Source organism: Doryrhamphus excisus, chromosome 1 (assembly GCF_030265055.1).
Source record: "Doryrhamphus excisus isolate RoL2022-K1 chromosome 1, RoL_Dexc_1.0, whole genome shotgun sequence".
In the NCBI taxonomy this organism is placed as follows: Eukaryota; Metazoa; Chordata; class Actinopteri; order Syngnathiformes; family Syngnathidae; genus Doryrhamphus; species Doryrhamphus excisus.
The window spans coordinates 41,432,489-41,455,180 of NC_080466.1; the positions used below are offsets into that span (position 1 = coordinate 41,432,489).

General features: G+C 40.7%; 1 protein-coding gene across 10 annotated transcripts in view; it reads right to left on the reverse strand.

The window, feature by feature from the left end:
* Positions 1–22,692, reverse strand: part of cadpsa (Ca2+-dependent activator protein for secretion a) — a 95,320-nt gene that overhangs the window by 49,333 nt on the left and 23,295 nt on the right. For 4 of the 10 annotated variants that reach the window (XM_058065765.1, XM_058065755.1, XM_058065775.1 and 1 more), the window contains exons 8-16: positions 22,486–22,625; positions 19,856–19,922; positions 16,277–16,385; positions 15,685–15,897; positions 11,744–11,880; positions 11,483–11,670; positions 6,139–6,240; positions 5,997–6,060; positions 2,802–2,925 (exon numbers count right to left, since the gene is read on the reverse strand). In XM_058065765.1, the coding sequence (XP_057921748.1) occupies positions 2,802–2,925; positions 5,997–6,060; positions 6,139–6,240; positions 11,483–11,670; positions 11,744–11,880; positions 15,685–15,897; positions 16,277–16,385; positions 19,856–19,922; positions 22,486–22,625 (1,144 nt within the window). Of the gene's footprint in view, positions 1–715; positions 785–2,801; positions 2,926–5,996; positions 6,061–6,138; positions 6,241–11,105; positions 11,259–11,482; positions 11,671–11,743; positions 11,881–15,684; positions 15,898–16,276; positions 16,386–19,855; positions 19,923–22,485; positions 22,626–22,692 lie in introns of all 10 variants that reach the window. The other 6 variants (XM_058065746.1, XM_058065738.1, XM_058065709.1 and 3 more) reach the window with 3 other exon arrangements.

The following is a 22,692-nucleotide window of genomic DNA, read 5'->3' on the forward strand; positions in this document are numbered from 1 at the left end:
TAATTTTTTTTTTGCATTTATAAGTCGCACAAGCAGACAACCTATGAAAAAAAGTGCGACTTATAGTCCGGAAAATACGGTATGTGTATATAATCCAACCACTAACTAGTTCATGTTGGAACTACCCAATAAACACAATCAATTGCAACAATAACCCGCAATAGGTAAAAATAATAAGTAGTCAGTCAAGGCTGTTGTAAGGCTGTAAAACCCGTCATTATACACTTTATATACTTTTCTCAGACAGGCACTAAACACTCTCAAAGTTCAAAGTAAAGTATACTTCCCATACTTGCATAGGAACCATGTCTTATTTGTCATACAGCATGTTTAGTTTCTTCAATTCAGACAAAAACAAAGCGAAGCTACGATTCGTACGATGATCGACGTTAAAGAATAAGATCACATTTCATGAACTGCGGTCCCTCTTTATCATGATTTTAAACACTGAAACGGATAAACACACAAGCAAAGTAAAAATGCATTCAAGTCGCAAACGGACAATGTCAATGCGCTTTTGGGCAGGACAGGAAAAAACAAGCTGAAAGGCAGATTGCGTGGAAGCGGACGCTGCAGACTGAAACAACAATTTAACAACACCACTGTAAGGTCACTTGGAGTGGTCGGCGTGCATGCTGCTTGCGAGAGAAAAAAAAGAAGATGGCGTTGGAGACAGAGGTAGAGGATGGGGCCGGGAGATGAGGGAAGTACTCACGAATGGTTAAATCCATCACTTGAGACGCCAAGCAGAAGACAGGATGCTCGTACATCTCTCTCTTTTTCCCTACAGAGAAAGAGGGAGGATACCGAGGCATGCGAGAGGCCAGGGTCAGACGGATGGCCGTAGTGCTCGGTGGGGTTCGAGCAAGGTTTTTTAGGTCCACTTTGTTCATTGGATATATTTTTTGATAGGTGTTATCCGTGTCATTTTCCAAATAATCGGAAATAATTATTTGGAAATAATCGGAATCATTGTTGGGTGACGAACTCTCAAGCGGGATAATGATCCGTACAAATCATCCCCATTGTCCATCATGTCCGTGTCCAATAGTAAAGACCAAAAGTCAGCATAAGCGGACAAATAATTGGACTATGATGTTTTTAAATGATTCTTACAAGGATGCAAATGGTTAGAAAATAAATCAACTGTCAAAAGTCTCGTCAATATCGCTCCGCATTTACTGTCGTAGCTCATGGGACGGTCGCCTGGTGATGGTTGGGCAGTCTGATTTTGGATTAACCATTCGTTCCACCAAGCGGGGTTAGATCTGAAAGGTCTGCGTGTTTATTCCTCAGAAGTCAAGAAGCACAGCACTATGAGGGGATTTTTGTTTTTTTTTTTCTGAGAAAATGAACGCTAATGTCGCTAATCACATTAGCGACACTAAGATTTGCCTTGCTGTGTTTCTTCAGGCAGGTGGAAGTTTCTTTACAGACATCATTTTTTACCATTTACCATTTCTCAGATATAGTAGTAACTGCTTTGGAGTAGAGCTAAGGACTAATTGCATTAACTGTATTGAGCTAAACCACCCGCCATGGGGCCAAAATAGAGCTGTGAATGCCAGCAATTTGATAAAGAAGGTGAGAAACCTAATTGAATCCCAGAAAGAACTCAAAAAGTATTTTATTTGTACGCATAAATAAAATGTGTACAACGGCGGTTGAGTGGTTAACGCGCAGACCTCACAGCTAGGAGACCCGGGTTCAATCCCACCTGTGTGGAGTTTGCATGTTCTCGCCCGTGTTCTCCGGATACTCCAGTTTCCTCCCACATTCCAAAAACATGCTAGGTTAATTGGCGACTCCAAATTGTCCATAGGTATGAATGTGAGTGTCAATGGTTGTTTGTCTATATGTGCCCTGTGATTGGCTGGCCACCAGTCCAGGGTGTACCCCGCCTCTCGCCCAAAAGACAGCTGGGATGGGCTCCAGCTACCAAAATGAATGAATGAATTTTAGTTGGGAACTGATATTTCCCTGAAACTTACCTATGTTCTACTGGTAATGGTTTCAGGTTTTTTTTTTAATTATATACAGTGGTACCTCGGTTTTGGTATGGCCTTTTTTTGTAAGATGTGTTTTTCCATAAAAATGATGTGTCTTGGTTATCGTACAGTGTGACAACAAACTAGATTTCATGGAATCGAGTGCTCAAACAAACCGTCCAGGCAACTTTAGAGTCGGGACACTATAGACAGATTCTGGCATTTCTCTCGCATTCCAAAAACATGCATGTTAGGGTGTTGTCGGGCATGTTGGAACGGACTAATCACAAACAAATGGGGGTGCTAACATTCAACGGCATTGGTGCTACCTTGTTTACCAACTGGAAATGAATATAAAAGTCTTGTTTAGCGCTATATTTTGTTAAAATAATATATTTATGTTACCTTTATGATGTCTACTAAAGAAAACCTGCGTCAACAGAAAGATGAGCTGCCAGAGCAGAGCCTCGTAATGATTTGTTTATCGGCCTTCCTGCTTGGAAACAGGAAGTGCCAATAGACAAGGAGAAGAAAATGGTGAGAATGGAAGTTATCGGAGAGCGAGGCAAAGGGAAGGGAGGATCTATTCAGCTGTAGGACCGACATGAGCTTCAGCCGGTGTGAAGCTGAGGCAAAGTGGAAGCCAGCAAAGAGATTAGTGGGTCATTGAATGCATTTTTACTTTCTTTAAAAGGCAGAGTCAGACGCAGAGAAGGTCAATCGCATCTGGTTCTAAACAAACCAAGTCCAGTAAGATCCTTTATTATGTACTACACATACAGTATTTGTAGGTATGATGGAGTACTAACTTACCTTCTAATTTGGCGTACTCTGACAGGCGCTGGTAATTGACCAAAGCTGCTTGCTCCAGACACTTACGGATCACAGATTTGACTTCCTCTTGTGGAACCGGGGTGACAACATCTTTCATCAAAACCTTTCAGGAAGGAAGAAGCTTTGTTTTTGTTTATTTTTAAACCTTTCACCATACGCTATGCCAGGGGTGCTCACACTTTTTCAGCATGCAAGCTACTTTTAAAATGACCGAGTCAAAATGATCTACCCCAGGGGTGCTCATTAAGTCGATCGCGATCTACCGGTCGATCGCGGAGGTGGTACTGGTCGATCGCTGGTCGATCGCGGCGTGACATTAAAAAAATATCATCCCAGCATCAATGCCGTCACTTGATTGATATACAGGGCAGCCATTCAGATGACAACTGAATGTTGCCCTTCGGGCGACCAATCAAATCAAACGACGTCTCTAAGTGCAGCAGAACTTACGATGTCAGCCTATCATCCATCCCCGTTACTTGATTGACATACAGGACAACCAGTCAGATGACAACTGAATTTTGACCTTCAGGTCACCGCTCATGCATAAACACCGATGCAAAGTGCTAAGCTAGTCGGCGAATTGCGAGATTTTAAGCCCTCGCTAAAGTTTATGGTCACTAAAATGAGTGAAGGAGCTGGACCAAGTAAAAAGGCAAAAACTGGACCAAGTAAAAAGGCAAAAAACATATCACTTCCATACGGATATGGAATATTATACGGATATTATGATATGGATATTATCATTATCGGACATGACTGATAAACATTTGGAAGTGTGCTTGAGGCTGGCTATCAGCAGCTACTGTCCGGACTATGCATCCCTGGCTGGTTCAATTCAGTGTAAGTCATCAAAGTAAACTCAGGTAATTACAAAAAATGTTAATAGTTAATTATGTGTGTTTTGCAATATTGGCTCATTTGGTTATGTAAGGTACATCAACATACATTGTACGTACAAATAATCCTCAATACATTTGAAAATAAATAGATGTTTTGCATTTTTGTAGTGGGTAGATCATTTTGACTCGGTCATTTTAAAAGTAGCTCGCATGCTGAAAAAGTGTGAGCACCCCTGATCTACCCACTACAAACATGCAAAACATCTATTTATTTTCAAATGTATTGAGGATTATTTGTACGTACAATGTATGTTGATGTACCTTACATAACCAAATGAGCCAATATTGCAAAACACACATAATTAACTATTAACATTTTTTGTAATTACCTCCACATTACTCCACATTTCCCTTCTTTGGTACTGCGATGGTGGAATGGCACATGAGGCAAACGCACTTCGAAAAAGACATTGTGAAAAAAAAAGTCCACCTCCCATTCCGTATGGAAGTGATATGTTTTTGCCTTTTTACTTGGTCCAGCTACTTCACTCATTTTAGTGACCATAAACTTTATCCAATCCAATCCAATCCACTTTATTTATATAGCACATTTTATAAACAGAGTTTCCAAAGTGCTGCACAGACGAGTAAAAATAAAAAGTAATAATCCAAAACTAAAAGATCATTTAAGAAATAAAATAATAAAATAGATATTAAAATATTAAAAACAAGAAACAAAGCAATAAAAGTATAAAAAATAGAACCAATTACAATAAAAACAAAGAACTAAAAGACACAGGACCATACGACTCACTCTGAGTTAAAAGCCAGAGAATAAAAGTGGGTTTTAAGACGAGACTTAAAGCTTTCGATATTGGGGGCCTTTTTTTACTTGGCCTTTTTTAAAAGCCGAAGATGATAAAAACAAGATTTTATAACTGCATTAATTTGTTTGTTGAGTTTAAAATCACTGTCTATTATGACACCAAGGCTGGTGGCTGAGGGACGAATGTTGTTTTGGAGGGGACCGAAGTCTATAGGGGGGCCTTTATAGTTGAGGAGGATAGCTTCGGTCTTCTCCTCGTTAAGCATTAAAAAGTTGTGAGCCAACCAGGCCTTGACATCCCTTAAGCACTCAAGAAGGGGTGTCAGGGGGGCATGATTATTTTTTGCGAGTGGCAAGTACAGTTGGCAGTCGTCCGCATACAAGTGATGTGAGATGCCATGCTTTTTAAGTACTGCGCCAAGTGGGACCAGGTAGAGGGCAAATAAAATGGGCCCAAGAATTGATCCTTGCGGAACTCCACAGTCAAGCGGAGCAGTGGAGGAGTAAGATCCCCCAAGTCCCACGGCAAGGCATCTCCCTGACAGGTACGACCTAAACCACTCAAGAGCGGACCCCCTGACACCCACACAGTTCTCCAGGCGAGATAAAAGAATGGTATGGTCCACTGTGTCAAAAGCAGCAGTCAGGTCTAAAAGCACTAAAATGGCTGAACCACCAGAGTCAGTTATTAAAAATAGGTCGTTAAAAACCTTTAAAAGTGCAGACTCAGTGCTATGAAAAGCACTAAGCAACTTTAGCGAGGGCTTAAAATCTGACGCAATTCGCCGACTAGCTTAGCACTTTGCATCGTTGTTTACGCATGAGCGGTGACCTAAAGGTCAAAATTCAGTTGTCATCTGACTGGTTGTCCTGTATGTCAATCAAGTAACGGGGATGGATGATAGGCTGACATCGTAAGTTCTGCTGCATTTAGAGACGTCGTTTGATTTGATTGGTCGCCCGAAGGGCAACATTCAGTTGTCATCTGAATGGCTGCCCTGTATATCAATCAAGTGACGGCATTGATGCGAGGTTTAATGTCACGCCGCGATCGACCAGCGATCGACCAGTACCACCTCCGCGATCGACTTAATGAGCACCCTTGCACTATACAGACAAAAGCATCACGACATTCCATAGTTTGGAATAGGTGGGATTCACATATCAAAATATATTTGGAATTTAACGTATGCTGCTTGTGTGGGTTGAGAAACCATCACACCATCACATCAAAGTCAGCTCTTTATGCCGCGCTCTTCTCCAGCGGGTATCTGCAGCTGTGTGTTGCACGGACGTTTAGTTTGTGAATACAAAAAATGAAGTTTTGGTGTTAAAATAGGACTGTTTCCTACGTTTCTACACATGTATCCAGGCATGGAGTCACGTATTTAAATTGTCTTCTTTTAGTATTTCAGTGCGGCGTATAGTCCGGGAAAAAGATTGTCAACAGAGCACAGTATCATTTCATTCAATGATCTTGGATTTGTCACTTGTGCATCCACTCACCCTTTCAAGCAAGGACAATGTTGCTTTCAGGGCACCCTCTGGGCGTCCGAATGGAAAGCAATACCTTTCAGAGAAAGCGTTAAACGCATAAAAAGATACTGCATTCGGTTTCCCCATGAATTTCCCCGCTAACCGTTCTCACCTGAAATGTGTAATCTGGTTTTCTAGAAGCACTCGAAGCCTTTCCTTGATCTCCTCAAAGCGCTCCTTCTCCTCTACGGTTACGGTACCGATGCCGTCGGGCCTGAAACATGACAGCAGAGGTTCAAGAGGAACGCAGATGAGGTAGCTGCCCAGTTTGGGAAGGAACGATTTAGCCTTTTTTGTTTTTTGACGTTCCTAAAACCGAAGCATTGATTCAGACTGATTTTTATTATCTTTTTATTGATTCAGATTCAATAAAAAGGCAACTAAATTGTGTCAAGGCTGCCAGAAACATTGACACTAATTGTGTAATTCTGTTGCAGTTATTACCAGTATGCAGTACAACAACCAAATAAACCTAAAAAAAAAGTACCATGATTATTCATTCATTCATTCATTCATTTTCTACCGCTTTTTCCTCACGAGGGTCACGGGGGGTGCTGGAGCCTATCCCAGCTGTCTTCGGGCGAGAGGCGGGGTACACCCTGGACTGGTCGCCAGCCAATCACAGGGCACATATAGACAAACAACCATTCACACTCACATTCATACCTATGGACAATTTGGAGTCGCTAATTAACCTAGCATGTTTTTGGAATGTGGGAGGAAACCGGAGTACCCGGAGAAAACCCACGCATGCACGGGGAGAACATGCAAACTCCACACAGAGATGGCCGAGGGTGGGAATTGAACCCTGGTCTCCTAGCTGTGAGGTCTGCGCACTAACCACCAGACCGCCGTGCCGCCCACCATGATTATTAATATTATTATTGTTATTATTATGGCCTTTAGCTGCAGTGACCACAATGGGATGCTTCATCATTTGAAACATTTCATTCAGCCATACATTTGGAGTTGTGTTAAATCCATAGAAATACGGCTGCTCAAGCAGGTGTGCATGTGTGTGTGTACATGTGTGTGTGTGTGTGTGTGTGTGTGTGTGTGTGCACGCCCAATGTGTTTATCCTTACTGACATGGTTGGGCCTGGGTGGAATGTGAGCAGAGTGCATGTGACAGAAGAGGCGCTGGACTGGTGGCTGTGACAGTATGATGAGACGCAGGACACATGACACACCCTCTATCCATCACCCCCTGTCGACCTCCACCTCTTTTTGACATGTCCTTTCGGTGGACAACGGGAAAGTGTGTGTGTGTGTGTGTGTGTGTTTTGGGGGTGTTGGTGAAACGCATGAAACAATGTTTCACGAGTGGTGGTGTTGGATATCAAAAGGATACCAGCATGGTCAGCATCGGCTATCATCTAATCCGGACGCACTTCACTTTTCATGAACATTTCAAGAGACTGCCGCTGCCACCTGTAGATGTGTGATGTTGGAGTCACCAGAGTAGAGGGATGGAATGGGAATGGGAATGGGAATGGTTTTATGCATCAGATTACAATTGACTGCATCACATAATCAGTTCAAAATTCCACATGACCAAAAGGAGTAGGAAGAAGCAAAGCTTATTAAATCCTACCCCTCCATCTGGTACTTTTACAATCAGTAACTGTTACATTTGTTCACTTCCTGCTTTCTAATAAAGTGTAGAACAAAATATCGTATCGAAAACCTATTCTTGACCTTCTAAATAGGTATTTTTAACATTATTAGAGCCCTGTAGACACAATATAACACCCCTATAGTCACTTTTACATGTATGTTACTCAATATTGTACTCATAATAATAGAAAATAAGCCATCTGAGACATAAATAAGACAGGTTAGCGTAGAAAATGTACTGACCGGTGGCTATTATGTCTAGAATACTACTGTACTGCCCCTTCATCTGGTACTTTTACAATCAGTAACTTAAATTATATTAGGAAAGCAGGAAGTGAACAAATGTTAGATTTTTTGTGTGGATGTGACTTTCTATTTTATGGCTGTGGCTGATATTAATATATATATATATATATATATATATATATATATATATATATATATATATATATATATATATATATATATATATATATAACTTTATAAATAAAGTTTGGGAAACCTGAACTAAAAATGGCATTTTTTTTGGCATCTGTTTGGCAACTTTCCACAGCTGGGCGGTCGAGTGGTTAGCGTGCAGACCTCACAGCTAGGAAACCAAAGTTCAATTCCACCCTCTGCCATCTCTGTGTGGAGTTTGCATGTTCTCCCCGTGCATGCGTGGGTTTTCTCCGGGTACTCCGGTGTTTCCTCCCACATTCCAAAAACATGCTAGGTTAATTGGCGACTCCAAATTGTCCGAATCAAATTTTGTTATAGTCTGATCTTTAGAGCTCTCCCAACAAACGGGAAATACATTACATGACCTTCACGTTGCATGCAGTCAGCCATGGCATGTCTGACCATGATACAGTGAAAAAAAAGTACTTCTCCCATTCCGTGTGGAAGTGGTTTTATCCTTCTAACCTCGATCTGTTTGAAACCCTTTTTTAAGTTTAGAATAACAAACTGTAGGCTAAGTAGCTTGGTAGAATGCTATGTTGAAAGTGGTGAATCCCGTTTAACATGCACACGATTTACACAATTCACAGCTTTGCATGTCCAAAAAGGAGTAGGAGGAAGCAAAGCTTATCAAATCCTACCCCTCATTAGTGGCAATAATAGTCAAGGTTATAGCTACTTTAAATGATAATTTAAATGATAGTAATACATTGATAGTAGCTGATGAGACACAGAATACCGAACGCTACTTTGTGGAAATTCATTTAACGTGATCGTGTCTGGAACCAATTAACCACAATAAAGGAGGGACGAGTGTAATAATCAATAATTACATAAAATATGGACTTTTCCTTAAAAATGTTAATTTATTCACTGTCTATGAGCTTCGACTGATTGAAAAAAAAGTGAAAAATTCCACTCGTGTTAATTTCTTCAACACTAAAACAAGTGAAATGTGCTCCAAACTGCAGTTAGTAGTATTATTCCCAAGTTAAGACATTTGTGATGAATACAAGAGATGATATAAATGGACGTGACATGAATGTGGACACAAGTCAAGTCATGACACTGAAGCAGGCGCTTACTTAGCGCATGGACATCTCTCGGCCAGCAGGCTATTAGAAGGCAGCGGTGGGTTTCTTGGGTGGGGGTTGGTCTGATTGAGGTGTGTGGTGTGTGTCGGCGGCCCGAGACGTTCAGCCATCACAAGTGACAACTTGTCAACCTGTCATGGCGGCCCCTCCAGGCGATATGGATGAACTGGCTGAGCCAGGTCTCGCTCTATGTGTACACGCGGGTGTCGCTTATTTGACATCATGTGGTTGAAAGTCCACCTTTCGCCGTATGTTTACGTATGGAAGCTAATTTACGTGAGAAGCTAATTTTAAGCTACGTTCGGACTTTTTTCTGTGCAGACAAACTTTATGTCCTCCTACTTTATATCCTCTCCTCTTTTTTTGTCTGTTTCTCTTAAAGCAAAGGCCCATCTGTCCAGGCCAATCAGAGAAGGCCTCCGTCCCCAAGTCACTGTTTGTCAGCGGGACAGAGGGAAGGATGGATGAAGCCATGTGGATTGGTTGGGGTGGGGGTGAAGAGGTGCCGCGGCAGACGGCCCCCCTTGACCTCCTCCCTCAGTACCAGAGTGGCCCTGGTCCATCTTTGTTATGCTTCATCTGTACTGCAACTTCAGTGGTACCTCCATTTTTATCATTCATTTGTAGGTCATTTATCTTCATATGCAATGAATCCATTCCAGACACCCAAATATATATACAATATATAACAAAAATACCACCGTGGACCAACGTATAACCAACCATTACTTTTCTCTACTATAATTGTAATTTAAAAAAAATTTTTTTTGGTAATGCTTTATATTAAGATGCTTGTAATAAGCCTTAATAAGTAGTAATTAATGTTAATAAGAGTTTTATTATAGTAATAAGATTTACTATTAAATGCTTAATAGCATTTATACGGCTATATAAGCAGTTACTATATTTTAATAAGCCTTTAATGAGGGTTTATTACAAGATTAATTGCTAATCTAGTTAAAATTAATAAAAGTCGTATAATATTAATAAGATTTACTATTAAATTTAAGTTTAGTTAATGTATAAGTTTAAGTTAATGCTTATTTAGCATTTATAGGGCTATATAAGCAGTAATTATATTCAGTAATTATATTATGTAAAATAAGATTTGTATATGCCTATTAGTATTAATAATGCAATATAAATGTTAATAAAAAAATCTTCATTAATTAATTTAATGTTAATATACTGAAACTGATTGTAATAAGCACCAATTCTATGTTAATAATATGAAAATAATACCTTATAAAGGCTAATAAATCCTTGTATTACATACTTATTACTGTTAATAATGTAAAATTAAAAATAAAATAAATTTGTTTTGCTGGCCCATGTTGGAAAAGTAGGCTCCAGCACCCCCCGCAACCCTCGGGAGGAAAAAGCGGTAGAAAATGAATGAATGAATTTAATGTTAATACTAAAACTGATTGTAATAAGCACCAATTATATGTCAATAATATGATAATAATACCTTATAAAGGCTAATAAATCCTTATATTACATACTTATTACTGTTAATAATGTAAAATGTTGGAAAAGTAGGCTCCAGCACCCCTTGCGACCCTCGTGAGGATAAGTGGTAGAAAATGAATGAATGAATGAATGAATGAATGAAATAGAACGTTTTTGATGGCGCTATCTGCAGGGGAAAAATAATCCAACAGAGGGCGCTGTCCCATAAATTCATTCCATCAACATTTTCCAGCAGGAAGATGCTTTGCTTTGTGTAACTGCATGTTTGTAAGTACATTACTCTACTGTATGTACTGTGTACCACATATTCTTGGGGCTTTTTATGGCTGTGTCCACTATTAACTGTATACAACAATAAAAAATCTTATAGATATTCCAATTCCCGTGACCCCAGTAGGATAAGCGGCATAGAAAATGGATGGATGGATGGATGTCCTTATCAGATTAGACTCACCTTCTTGGTCGGGATAAAAGTTGATCCATTTTCTTCATGATTTTGAGTTCTTTCCTAACACTTTGGGGGGAGGGTTCAGGGGTGGAAGGGAATAGGATTCTTTCAAGTTCGGCCTCCGATACCGGCCAGTTCGACAACTCTGACACACGCTGACTAGGAGGTTTTTTTTTGGGGGGGGGGGGGGGGTTTAGGGATGGGATTTGTTATATGAGCGTAGTTATTAAAGGTTTTTATGGGAAAAGAGACAAAAGGTGAAAATGAAAAAAAAGTTGAGAACCAAGAAAAAGGCAACTTGAAATAAATCAAAAAAGTTGACTTGATGAAAATGATGAAACGTCAACAATGGAGGACGGTTGCGTGCGGATTTGGTTGTGTACCTATTCCCGTGGACGTGGGAGGCGCAGAAAGCAAAGCTGTAGTGCAGGAGAGTCGGGTCAATCATAGCTCCGTTCTCCGCCCTCTCCAGGAGATCGCTCAGGTAACACAAGTGACGATGGCAGCCTCGGACTCCGTAGCGAGCGCAATACTCGTCCAAAACAAACACCTGACCGGGACTGAACCAGCCCTGGATAGAAGTGGCAGACACAACATAACCCCGCTGAATCACCCCCTGAGGCACACACACGCAGATTGCTTACCAGACAGGAGTAGGAGTCGTTGAGTCTGTGATCCAAAGTCAGGCGTTGGACCAGTTCGAAGAGCGAAGCGTGGTCAAAGTTACAGGGATTGGCGGAAATAAACTCATCCATGCCATGCTTCTGGGCTCGATCGGCATCTGTACACATGGTATAGTCCAAAAGGGTGGGGAAGGAAGGAGGGAAGAAGGAGAAAAAAAAGGAAAAAAATTCTTAATTATATTCTGATTTGCCCATTTTTTCACATCCAAAAACACAACAAAATCCCAAGATACTAGAGATCCGGAGTTTTTCAAGCCTTTGCTGTTGTTGACTGAATTAGATCTCAGGATCTTGCAATAGTTTCTCACGATTTTCTTGGTGGAGGTCCTATTAGGTACTCCATAAAAATACTACATATTCGCAATATGGATAACTTTTTCCACATCTACTTTGTACTTTGTTCACACTTGGAGGTAACAAGGACCGGAACAAAGTAGCTTTTTTCACCAAACTGTACTTGTTGATTGGTTCGACCACATCACAACTATCGGGAGAACCAGAGTATAGTGCAGACGGAGTCACCTGTTGTGGCCCAGCAAGGTGCACTATATTCGGACACATGTTCCGAGCAGATGGTGTGACGCCATGGAGGTCTTTGGCAAGAAAAAAGGAGCGCTTGATTTGCTACCCGTACAGTATGGTAAGTACATCTTGTCGCATTTTTTTTTTTTGGGGGGGGGGGGGGGGGGGGGGGCTATTAAGTTTTTTTTTTTTTTTTACCTTTTTTTACCTTTATTTTTACCTTTGAGATGCAACCCATCATGAATCCCTGCACCATCAGACTCAAGTTGCCTGACTCACCGTCCCCCTGCAGAAGCCCACCTCCACCAGTCAACCCGGCCCTCCAGCTGACCCACCTCCTCCTCCTAAGGTGGTCGATCTTCACGAATGTTAACGGGTGTCAATATTAGCTCGCTTTCTATCGAGTACCCGCTGGGGTGGTTTGGGGGACCAATCGTCTTCACATTTTTGTCCTGCTTTTATTTTGTTGCGTTGGCGACACCTTCATCAAGGCACAGATGAACACACCAGGACCAACCACGCGAAAATTAATTTCCACGATATAAGATTCAATGTTAATAATAAACTGAATATTTTTGTAGTTTGAACATTTTAGCCATAAAATAACCCGCCTATCGTTGCCGTAACCCTCCTATTAGTCATTGTTTACGCCACATTGCGATTCTTAAGCTGCAGGGAATCGAGGCAGGCACTAATAAGCTAATAAGCTAGCGCGCTAACTAGTTGGAATTTGTTTCTTCGAAACTTAAGAAGCCAAAAACTTACCACTTCCACACAGGATGGGAGGAGAACTTTTTCATGCAGTGTTAAGGTAATGCAGTGCTTCTCAATTATTTTCTGTCATGCTCCCCCCCCCCCCACCCCTCCCATGGGTAATGGTAGCTCCTAGCATTATCTCTTCCTGTATGTTTAGTTATTTTTGTCACTGTGTTTTGTTTTTCGTGCACCCTCAGGTGTTCCCGGTTCATTTTTGTTTGTACTTTTAGTCTTTTTATTTTTAATAAAAGACCGTTCACTCGCACGTTGACGCTGTCGGCTGCTTTGGGGTCCAAGCGACTCACTTCGGCAACACACGATGATTCCACAGAGCTGCACAGTAATCAAACGACTTGTCGGCCAATATCCTCTTAGCCGCCCAATGACAGCACACCAGTCAACAAACAAAACAAAGAGGAAGATGCTCGAAGCTAATTGTGTCTGCTCTAAAAGTCCACCCCCCCCCCAACACCCCCCCGAAAAAACATAAATAAATTACAAATCTAAAAAAAATGACATTGTGATGCCCCGTTGGTCTGTAGCTGCTGGCCTGTCAGGTCTGTTTGATGTGAGTGAGAGGGAGTGGAGGCAAGCAGGAGGGATGGACAGTAACTTGCAGTGACACCTCCACCCACCACCCCCGCCCATCTGGACTGGGGAAGGACGGCCCTGACAATGATTGATGACAACTATTCATTTATAGATCCAGAGGAGAGGAACCAGGAGGCATCTACTACACGACTGGTGGTCAATAGATTTGGGCCTTTTTTTTTTTGGTAGTGTGCTTTTTTATTTGTTGTCCTGTCTTTTACAGCGTACTCCTGTCAAAATACAGACTTTTAATCATTTCATCAATTCTCTCCATGGCAAATAGTCATCATTGTACCTCGCATGTTTGCTGACTGTGACAAGAAGTACCTGGAGTAAAGGAATGGTTGACGTGATATCATATTATCCACTGCAGCGACACAGGTGTGAACTAGCAAGCAGTTATTTGGTAACATTCGCTGATTTGCTGCATGATAACATTGTGCAGCAAATGGCACTGCATTATTCATGGCCTGGCACTTTTAACTTGGTAATTACCAGCGGATGGGACTCGGTGGGACTCCAGGGGTTGTGTCAAAAACAACTCGCAAACTCGCATCTTGCAGATGTACATTAGTTAGGAGCTGTCATTTGCCGCTGGCAAGTCGGAAACTAAATTAATTTGTTGCAATTGCTACATCCGCTTTGATTTGAGAAAGCTCTTTTGTTTGTCAACACATAACGTCTTTTGGGGTTGACTACGGCCTATTGTTGGCCTAAATATACATTTAAAATTTTTAATTTAATAAATTTTTTTATTTAATTTAAAATTTTTAATTATTCTAGCATAAAAATGGCTAAGTGAACAAAAATAAACAAATGTAAGGCATTCAGAAGACGCATTCAAAGACGTGATATGTACTATTCTACACCTGTCAGTTAGCTTGATGAGACAACAGTCACCTAAGGAAGTACGCTGTCAACAACAACAAGGAACTTACCCAATGCTGTCTTATTTTCTGTTATTATGTCTACTATACTGCGTAACATGGTTGTAAAATTCACTTATCACAGTAAACGAGGGATTACTGTATGTATACAATATTTGGAAATCGTACACAAGACGAACGCAGTTTCCGCAACCAGAGCATGTAACATTAGGAATATTGTTATTTGGGTTTGACACAGATGTCTAAAAAGTGGCGGACCGGGGTTCAGAGTTCACGCAAATAGCTTTATTTGTGCACGGTGACGCAAACGTCCAGTTTGTATCATCAGGAGACGAACCAAACCGACTTGTCGTGTTCAGTGTGAGTTACACATTGCGGCAAGGTGTGGATCCAGTATGACCCCCGGGGGTCACACGCTCACCATTGCCATCAACGCCGTGTTATCAGACATCTACAACACAAATCTGATGATGTCACTACCAATCTGAAAAAAACACAAGCACTCGAAGTGTTTCCTGAATATGACAAAGAACCTCTGCGGTCGGTCTACGGCTTTAAATCAGCACATCTTACTCGTAGACCGGCCGTAGGAGCCCGTACCATCGGTTCTGACCGAGGATTTAACCCAGAACCTGAACAGTTCGCTGAAATAGCTCTATATGTGCATGAACAAATTACGTTATTTATACATGCATATGAAATCCCAAAAACGTGAGTCCTTTGGGTGCGTGTTCTTTTGGGAATTTGCCAAAGAGGAAAAAAAAGAGGAAAGAGAAAAGAGGGAGGAAAGCACTTACCGTTCAATCCAGCTTACAAGAAGCAGGGCCGGGGTTAAAAAGAGGAAAAAGAAAGGAAGAAGAGGGAACAAACAGAGAAACATAAAGACACATAGCAAAGCCACGACACACGCTTAAGTGTTACAGCAGATTTACAACAGAGAGCCAAGCAACGAAGAAACCGTGGAGGTAAAAGCTGAGGCATCATGTGTGATTGACAGATGTTTTGGGGTTGATTGTCAGACATGGCTCGTCCAATCATCACGTTCGAACTTCACAGTGTGTTATTATATGCAAGAAAAGAAACCGCAAAGATGCAATATACTCATAAGACAAAGATGGGATATGAACTTGAAAGTCAATAGCTTACAGAACTGAGATATCGGTGCATCAAGCTGCGGCACCGTGCCCCCTCTGGAGTTGAGTTTCTGGACTTGGGTGGGAGGCACCGGCTTATGTGATTGGCCGGTGGCTCGGTACATGGCCTGCACCCACAGAATTCGGTCCTGCTCGTCGTCGCTGGCGAAGATGACCGTGTCGCCCTCTTTGACGGCGTTAAAGAATGCCCGGCCACCATCCAGTCCTGATGGACACACGTCATGATTGGCAGAAATGGTATTAGTGTTATACTTAGACTGTATTAGACAACGTAGTACTACTTACACGGACATCAATTGCCTACCAAGCAGTGTAGGAACGCTAATTACCGTTTTTTTCCGGACTATAAATCACTTTTTTCAGGAACAGGTTGGCTGTTCCTGGGACTTATACTCCAGAGCGACTTATAAACGAAAAAACTGTTTATGTTACATAAACACTGGACACCTTTTCTGTTCATGTTTATTTTGTGTATAGCTGAATAACCATTGTGTTAGCATATTTTACACCTATTCAGCCTGTTCTCTATTCTTACTACTACTACTAAGATAAGGTGAGTATTTATGGCTGTCTTGGTGCGTTACCTGGTTGCGGGTCGGTGTAGTCCACGGTGTAGCCGTCCAGCTGGAGCAGCTCCACTGGCTCTGCCTTCTTTTCCCGGTAGCTGCACATCGCAAAGGTGTACTGACTCACCTGTTGGGAGCCCAAGATGTTCACTTCAATTAACCACAACATGACATCTACAGGAAATCATTTTGGTTTAAGGTATTTCTGTGTTTTGTTCTTTTTTGTCTGCTTAGAACAGAATCTTTATCAACAATGATCATTTGGACCGATAAAGTGACTGAAGTGCAACATGAGTAACTTAGTAACTACAAACTATGGCAGTACAGTAGTATTCTAGACATAATAGCCACCGGTAAGTACATTTTCTATGCTAACATGTCTTATTTACGTATGTCTCAGATGGCTTATTTTCTATTATTATGAGTACAATATTGGGTAATATACATATAAAGTTGACTATAGGGGTGTTATAACATGTCTACAGGGCTCTAATAATGTTAAAACACCTATTTAGAAAGTCCTGAATAGGTTTTTGATCCGATATTTTGTTCTACACTTTATTAGAAAGCAGGAAGTGAACAAATGTAATAGTTACTGATTGTAAAAGTACCAGATGGAGGGGTAAGATTTAATTAGCTTTGCTTCTTCCTACTCCTTTTGGACATGTGGAACTGTGAAGTGATTATGGGATGCATTCAATTGTAATCTGATGCATGTTCAAATAAAATAAAACCATTACCATTACCATTACCATTAGCATTAGCATTACCATTAGCATTACCATTACCATTACCATTACCATTACCATTACCATTCCTTTATTAATATTGAATTATTCACTTATCGCGATCAGGTCAGGAACCAATCAACCATGGGGTGACTGTGTCATAATTCCGTATCTCCAAGAGTGATTCGTTCATGATTACACCCACAGCACATCTTGACAAATAGATTGAAATTTCAATGTTTTTTTTTAAAGGCTAGTGCTGACAATATATAATATAATTTCCATTTAATAGAATCTATGCCGGTAACGGGCAGCGCTGCCAGTCATAGCGGCCTGTCGTCACAAATCACCAGGCTTGATTGGCCAATCAGCCTCTGCTCTCCGTCTCACTGCGGCTGTACGCTGGGTGTGCGTGAGTGACAAACGAGATTCCCAACGACAGCACTGATGAGACCCGGGGCCAAAGGAAAAAAGGATGGAGAGAACCGGCTTGACTCTCCAGCAACTCTCTGGCCTCTAGGAAACCACAAAGGCAAATCTTAGACTAAATTACACCCAAAACTACCACCTCTGTATCGGCATAACAGCGATACTTTGAAGTAATGAAGGAGTTTAACTAAAGTTTAGCCAACTGAATGTTACACCGAAGAACTGCAATACCGGTGTAGTGTAGCGTAGTGACATTCACACGTGCCACTTGGCTGGACGGTGATAATTGCCCTATTGAGCAGGTTCCATTGAAAATGAATGGACTACCATGTGTGGCAGCCATTACTCTTTTGAACGCATATTGTTATGAAAAGTCAAACTCGTTATTCCTATAACCGCCAACGAAATACGACTAGAACAGGACCAAGTGGGGACTAAGTCTCATTGGGAATGTTCTAGAACTTCATGTCAAAAAATCCAAACTATCCATTTAAATGAATTTTCATTATTTCCAATGGGAAAAATGGATTCGGTCTTTGTGTGTTTCGGTTATCATGGAAGAAATTCATGGCGGAATGTCCAAGATATGTTCCAAACAACTTGGACACATTGAAAATAGGATACGGTGTTCCGCGATTATATACGTACATGCCAGTATATTCAGACCATCCCAACCCAAGCTAATTAGGAGTCAGAGCAATGAGGATGACAAGGTGACGTGAGGACAGGGTGCTGGAGCCTATCCCAGCTGTCTTCGGGCGAGAGGCGGGGTACACCGTGGAATGGTCCATTCTTATACAGTAGAACGTTATTAATTCGTCTGAGAAAAAAACTAAAAATTCCAAAACTGTAGCAATTTTTGCCGTAGGAAATCATGTAAATCCCAGTAATCCGGGTCGGGGGGCGTGCTGGAGCCTATCCCAGCTGTCTTCGTGCGAGAGGCGGGGTACACCCTGGACTGGTCCATTCTTATACATTCATTCATTCATTCATTTTCTACTGCTTTTTCCTCATGAGGGTCGCGGGGGTGCTGGAGCCTATCCCAGCTGTCTTCGGACGAGAGGCGGGGTACACCCTGGACTGGTCCATTCTTATACAGTAGAACATTATTAATTTGTCTGAGAAAAATCTAAACATTCCAAAACTGTAGCAATTTTTACCGCAGGAATCCCAGTAATCCGAGTTGCGGAAGGTGCTGGAGCCTATCCCAGCTGTCTTCGGGCGAGAGGCGGGGTACACCCTGGACTGGTCTCCAGCCAATCACAGGGCACATATAGACAAACAACCATTCACACTCACATTCATACCTATGGACAATTTGGAGTCGCTAATTAACCTAGCATGTTTTTGGAATGTGGGAGGAAACCGGAGTACCCGGAGAACATGCAAACTCCACACAGAGATGGACGAGGGTGGCATTGAACTTGGATCTCTTAGCTGTGAGGTCTGCGCGCTCACCACTCGACCACCGTGCAGCCCATTCCAGAAATATTACACATTTTATTTATGCGTACAAATAAAAAATACCTTTTGGGATTCAATTATCAAATTGCAGGCTCTCTTTGGCCCCATGGCGGATGGTTTAGCTCAATACAGTTAATGCAATTCTCATCTCATCAGATCAGGACGTTATAAAAAGTCTTTATTATTTGTATAAGTAATATATATATATATATGCATATAGGACATGCATATTAGTACGAGTACTGGTAGGGTGGTGGGTTGTGTTTGTGCACCCAGACACAGAGAAAACTCCAAATAGACCCACTTGAATGCTGAGTGGATGGAGCGCTATTTGTCACTTGCAATATATTTCGCCGGGAGCAAGCAAGAGGCTTCAAGTTGGCGCTCGGGCTTTTCTAGCTGCAAGTGTTAGGCCAGCGAGTGTTCGACTTTGTCAATCCCCTGTCAACTTGTAGCTCTGAGACATATCCTCCACAGCGCGCGAGCGACAAGCGTTCCCCCCCGCATGCTGCCCACCTCCCGATGCAGTCACCAGGAAATGGCTGCTCAGCCCCCCAAACTCCTGACAAAAGCCTGCCTGGCTTCCCCATCATTCCCTTGACAGCTGAGGCACGACAGCTTGGTTGCATCTCCCTTCTATTGGAGTCGAACAGGCTCAAAGGAGATTGGGCTTCAGGTTGGTCAGTTTATTTATGCTGGGGGGCAGCCCAAGTAGCGTGAAATCTTTATTACGCTCTAATCGTTTATCATTGGATTAGTTCTTCAATATTTAGTCTTGCACTTATTTCATGGAATCAATCATTTTGTCTAAGCTAAACTTAAAATACTTGATTGTTGTGGTGTTTTTACCCCAACAAATGCTCACCGACAAAGCCTTGTTTGTGTTCTTTATTATATTTATTATTTTAGCACAAATATGTGTGTAAAAAGGGCTTGGTAGAAACTTTTAGGTTAAAAAAACCCAAAAAACTCTTACCTGAACGAGCACAAAGAATCGTTTCTTCCATCTTTTCCACACATTCTTGCCAATAGCAAACAAGTAGCTGTGGGATGAAAGACAATAACACAAACTCATGGAATTATTATATAAGACAACATGTTCACTGACATTTTTTATAGTGTGAAATAGAACTGTTCTAGGGTGGCTAATAGTTTGAATAGTACTAGTATATTCTCTATGATGTGTGGTGCTGGAGTGGACATTTTCTTTTTCAACCGCGACATCTGCTGGTTGAATAAGGTTATTGCAGCCAAACACAGGAGACGCTGTTCATATTCGTATCATTACATCTTTAGTCTTTGATAAAATGAATAGAAACAACACTTTAAAGCCAAAATATGTGGGATCTTTGTAAATAATTTTTAGAATTTTTTTGTTTTGTGTAATATTAGGACTTTATTTCCTTAATATTTTCCCCAAACTAATTTTCCAAATATTTAATACTTTTCTCATAATATTAAAACCTTTTAGAATATTTTTTTCCTTTCATATTTCCACTTCTATTATTGAATTTAATTATTGAATTATTGTTCTTTATTATATTACAAATGTATTATTTTTTTCTTGCCATAAAACTCTCAATACTTTGAATTTACTTTCCTTTTTTTATTATTATTTTGGCTGTTGTTTTTTATATTTGGCAATTATTTAAACTTTCTCCCCAATTATTTAAAATTTCCTTCTCAAAATTCTGACTTCACTGCCCTCATATTTTAACCTTATTCTCGTAATATTACAGTTTTTTTTCGCAACCTAATTTAAAGTCTATTTTGTTTGTTTTTCATAACATGACAGTAAAATTTATGCTGCTAAAATCAGATGATTTTTTCCCCCTCATCATATTCCTGTTATTCTCTTAAAATTACAGCGTTTTCTTGTTGGATTACAATTTTTTTTCTATTGATATTTTTGATTAAATTATTGCTGGTTTTTGTTTTGTTTTGTTTGATTTTTGTTTTGGCCTTTTATATTATTTTGAATGAAAAAATGAAAAAAAAAACGCTCTGAATCATAATATTGAAGCAAAAAAGTACCAGTGTTTAAACGAGTGGTTCCAAATTATTTGACGTCATGCACCACCTTGTGGACAAAAATGTTTTCACTTGTCTTAAATGCTCTCTAAATATGGCTGCTATAAAGATAAGATAAGATAAGATAAGATAAGATATGCCTTTATTATTGGGTAATATGAGTTTAAAGGTGACTATAGGGGTGTTATTTAATGTCTAGAAGGCTCTAATAATGTACATAACTACAAAAGGATTATATGACTGCACACACGTCACAAGCTCTGTTGGATGCACAAGGAGAAGTGAGGGGCTTTTCTTTTAAAAGAACATCCGAGGGTGAGGACCCCGCTTCCCTGCAGGCCCAGCAGGCCGCTTGCTTCAGTCTGCCTTTCCCCCCGGTCCTTCTCTGAGCTGTTTCTGCCTGCCTGTCGTTGTCAATAAAACAGCATCCATGAGGCGACACACAAGAGGCCGGCTTGTTTTGGTGCAGCAAGTGCAACAGCGACACGAGTGCTTTCGGCCGAGCCCCGCGGCCTCCTCTCCAAGAAAACATACTGAAGCGTAATAATAAAACAAAAGGAACATGAAATGTTGCACAACAGCAACACCACTCATTGGTTGATTTGATTCATGTGATTGTCAGTCAAAAATGACACTCTGGAGGTCGTTTTTCAAAAAGTAAAGTGTACTGCATAAGTACTGCAGGATACAAAAAACTTCAGAAACCTGGTGTATTTGTTTTAAATGGCTTTTAAGAGGAAACCCCGCCTCTCACCTGAAGTCAGCTGGGATAGGCTCCAGCATACCCCTAGGATAAGCGGCATTGAAAATGGATGGATGGACTTTAAAGTGGAAGGCTCTCCAAAGTGCTGTCATTTTTAATTAGCCCGCAGCACATTCTAAAAATAGAATTTCACAGAAAAACTACAAAAAATAAAAATAAAACAACAAAAACTGAAAAATCAGCAGTAATTTTACATGATTAAATAAAAAATATTTTTAATAATATAGTATAGTATAGTATAGTATAGTACAGTATAGTATAGTATAATAATATATGTGAATTTACCGTAAAGTAACAATAAGCTAAGTTACAAAAAGTAAGTTGAAATATTTGGAAAATGTCAATGTCAAAAAAACTTTAAACTTTAAATATTACATTTTAAAAATAATTATATATGGTCTGAATATTATGAGAATCAAACCAAACGGCAATTTATGAGACATTAGTTTGGGGAAAAGGGTTATGGAAATACAGCCACAGTATTATGGGAATATAATAAATAATATTACAAAAAGAGAAGTTTCATCCTTTTATTTTTTACCCTGTGCTGCCTGTTTGTTGGCTTGTAGTAACGCCAGGTGACCGCAAGAGAGCAGCAAAGCCAACCATCAAACACACCGCTGAATCGGTGCTGTAGTGGTTGGCCACACAGGCTCAAAATTCTATCACGGTCTTGACTGTAAATAAAATAAACTTTTACCTGTAATTGTGGTATACAGGCTGTGGTATTTGTATTAATATCTGCACCTGATGTTACAGTAATTGTATTGTGCATTTGAATCGGCAAAGATATTGCACATACACTTACTTACCCACAATGCTTCATGTTCTGGGGTTTGTCCATGCGAATAGCCAATTTGATCTTGAGGTCGCTGTCTGGGCAGCCTTTGGAGACGGACATCTTGTGCAGCTCAGACTGCTTGGGACTGTTTGGCGTCGGATGGAGCACCACCTGCAGGTAATAGCGGGGCATCACTAACTAGGAAATTCTTGAACCTCTGGCCACGTGTGTGCTAGCT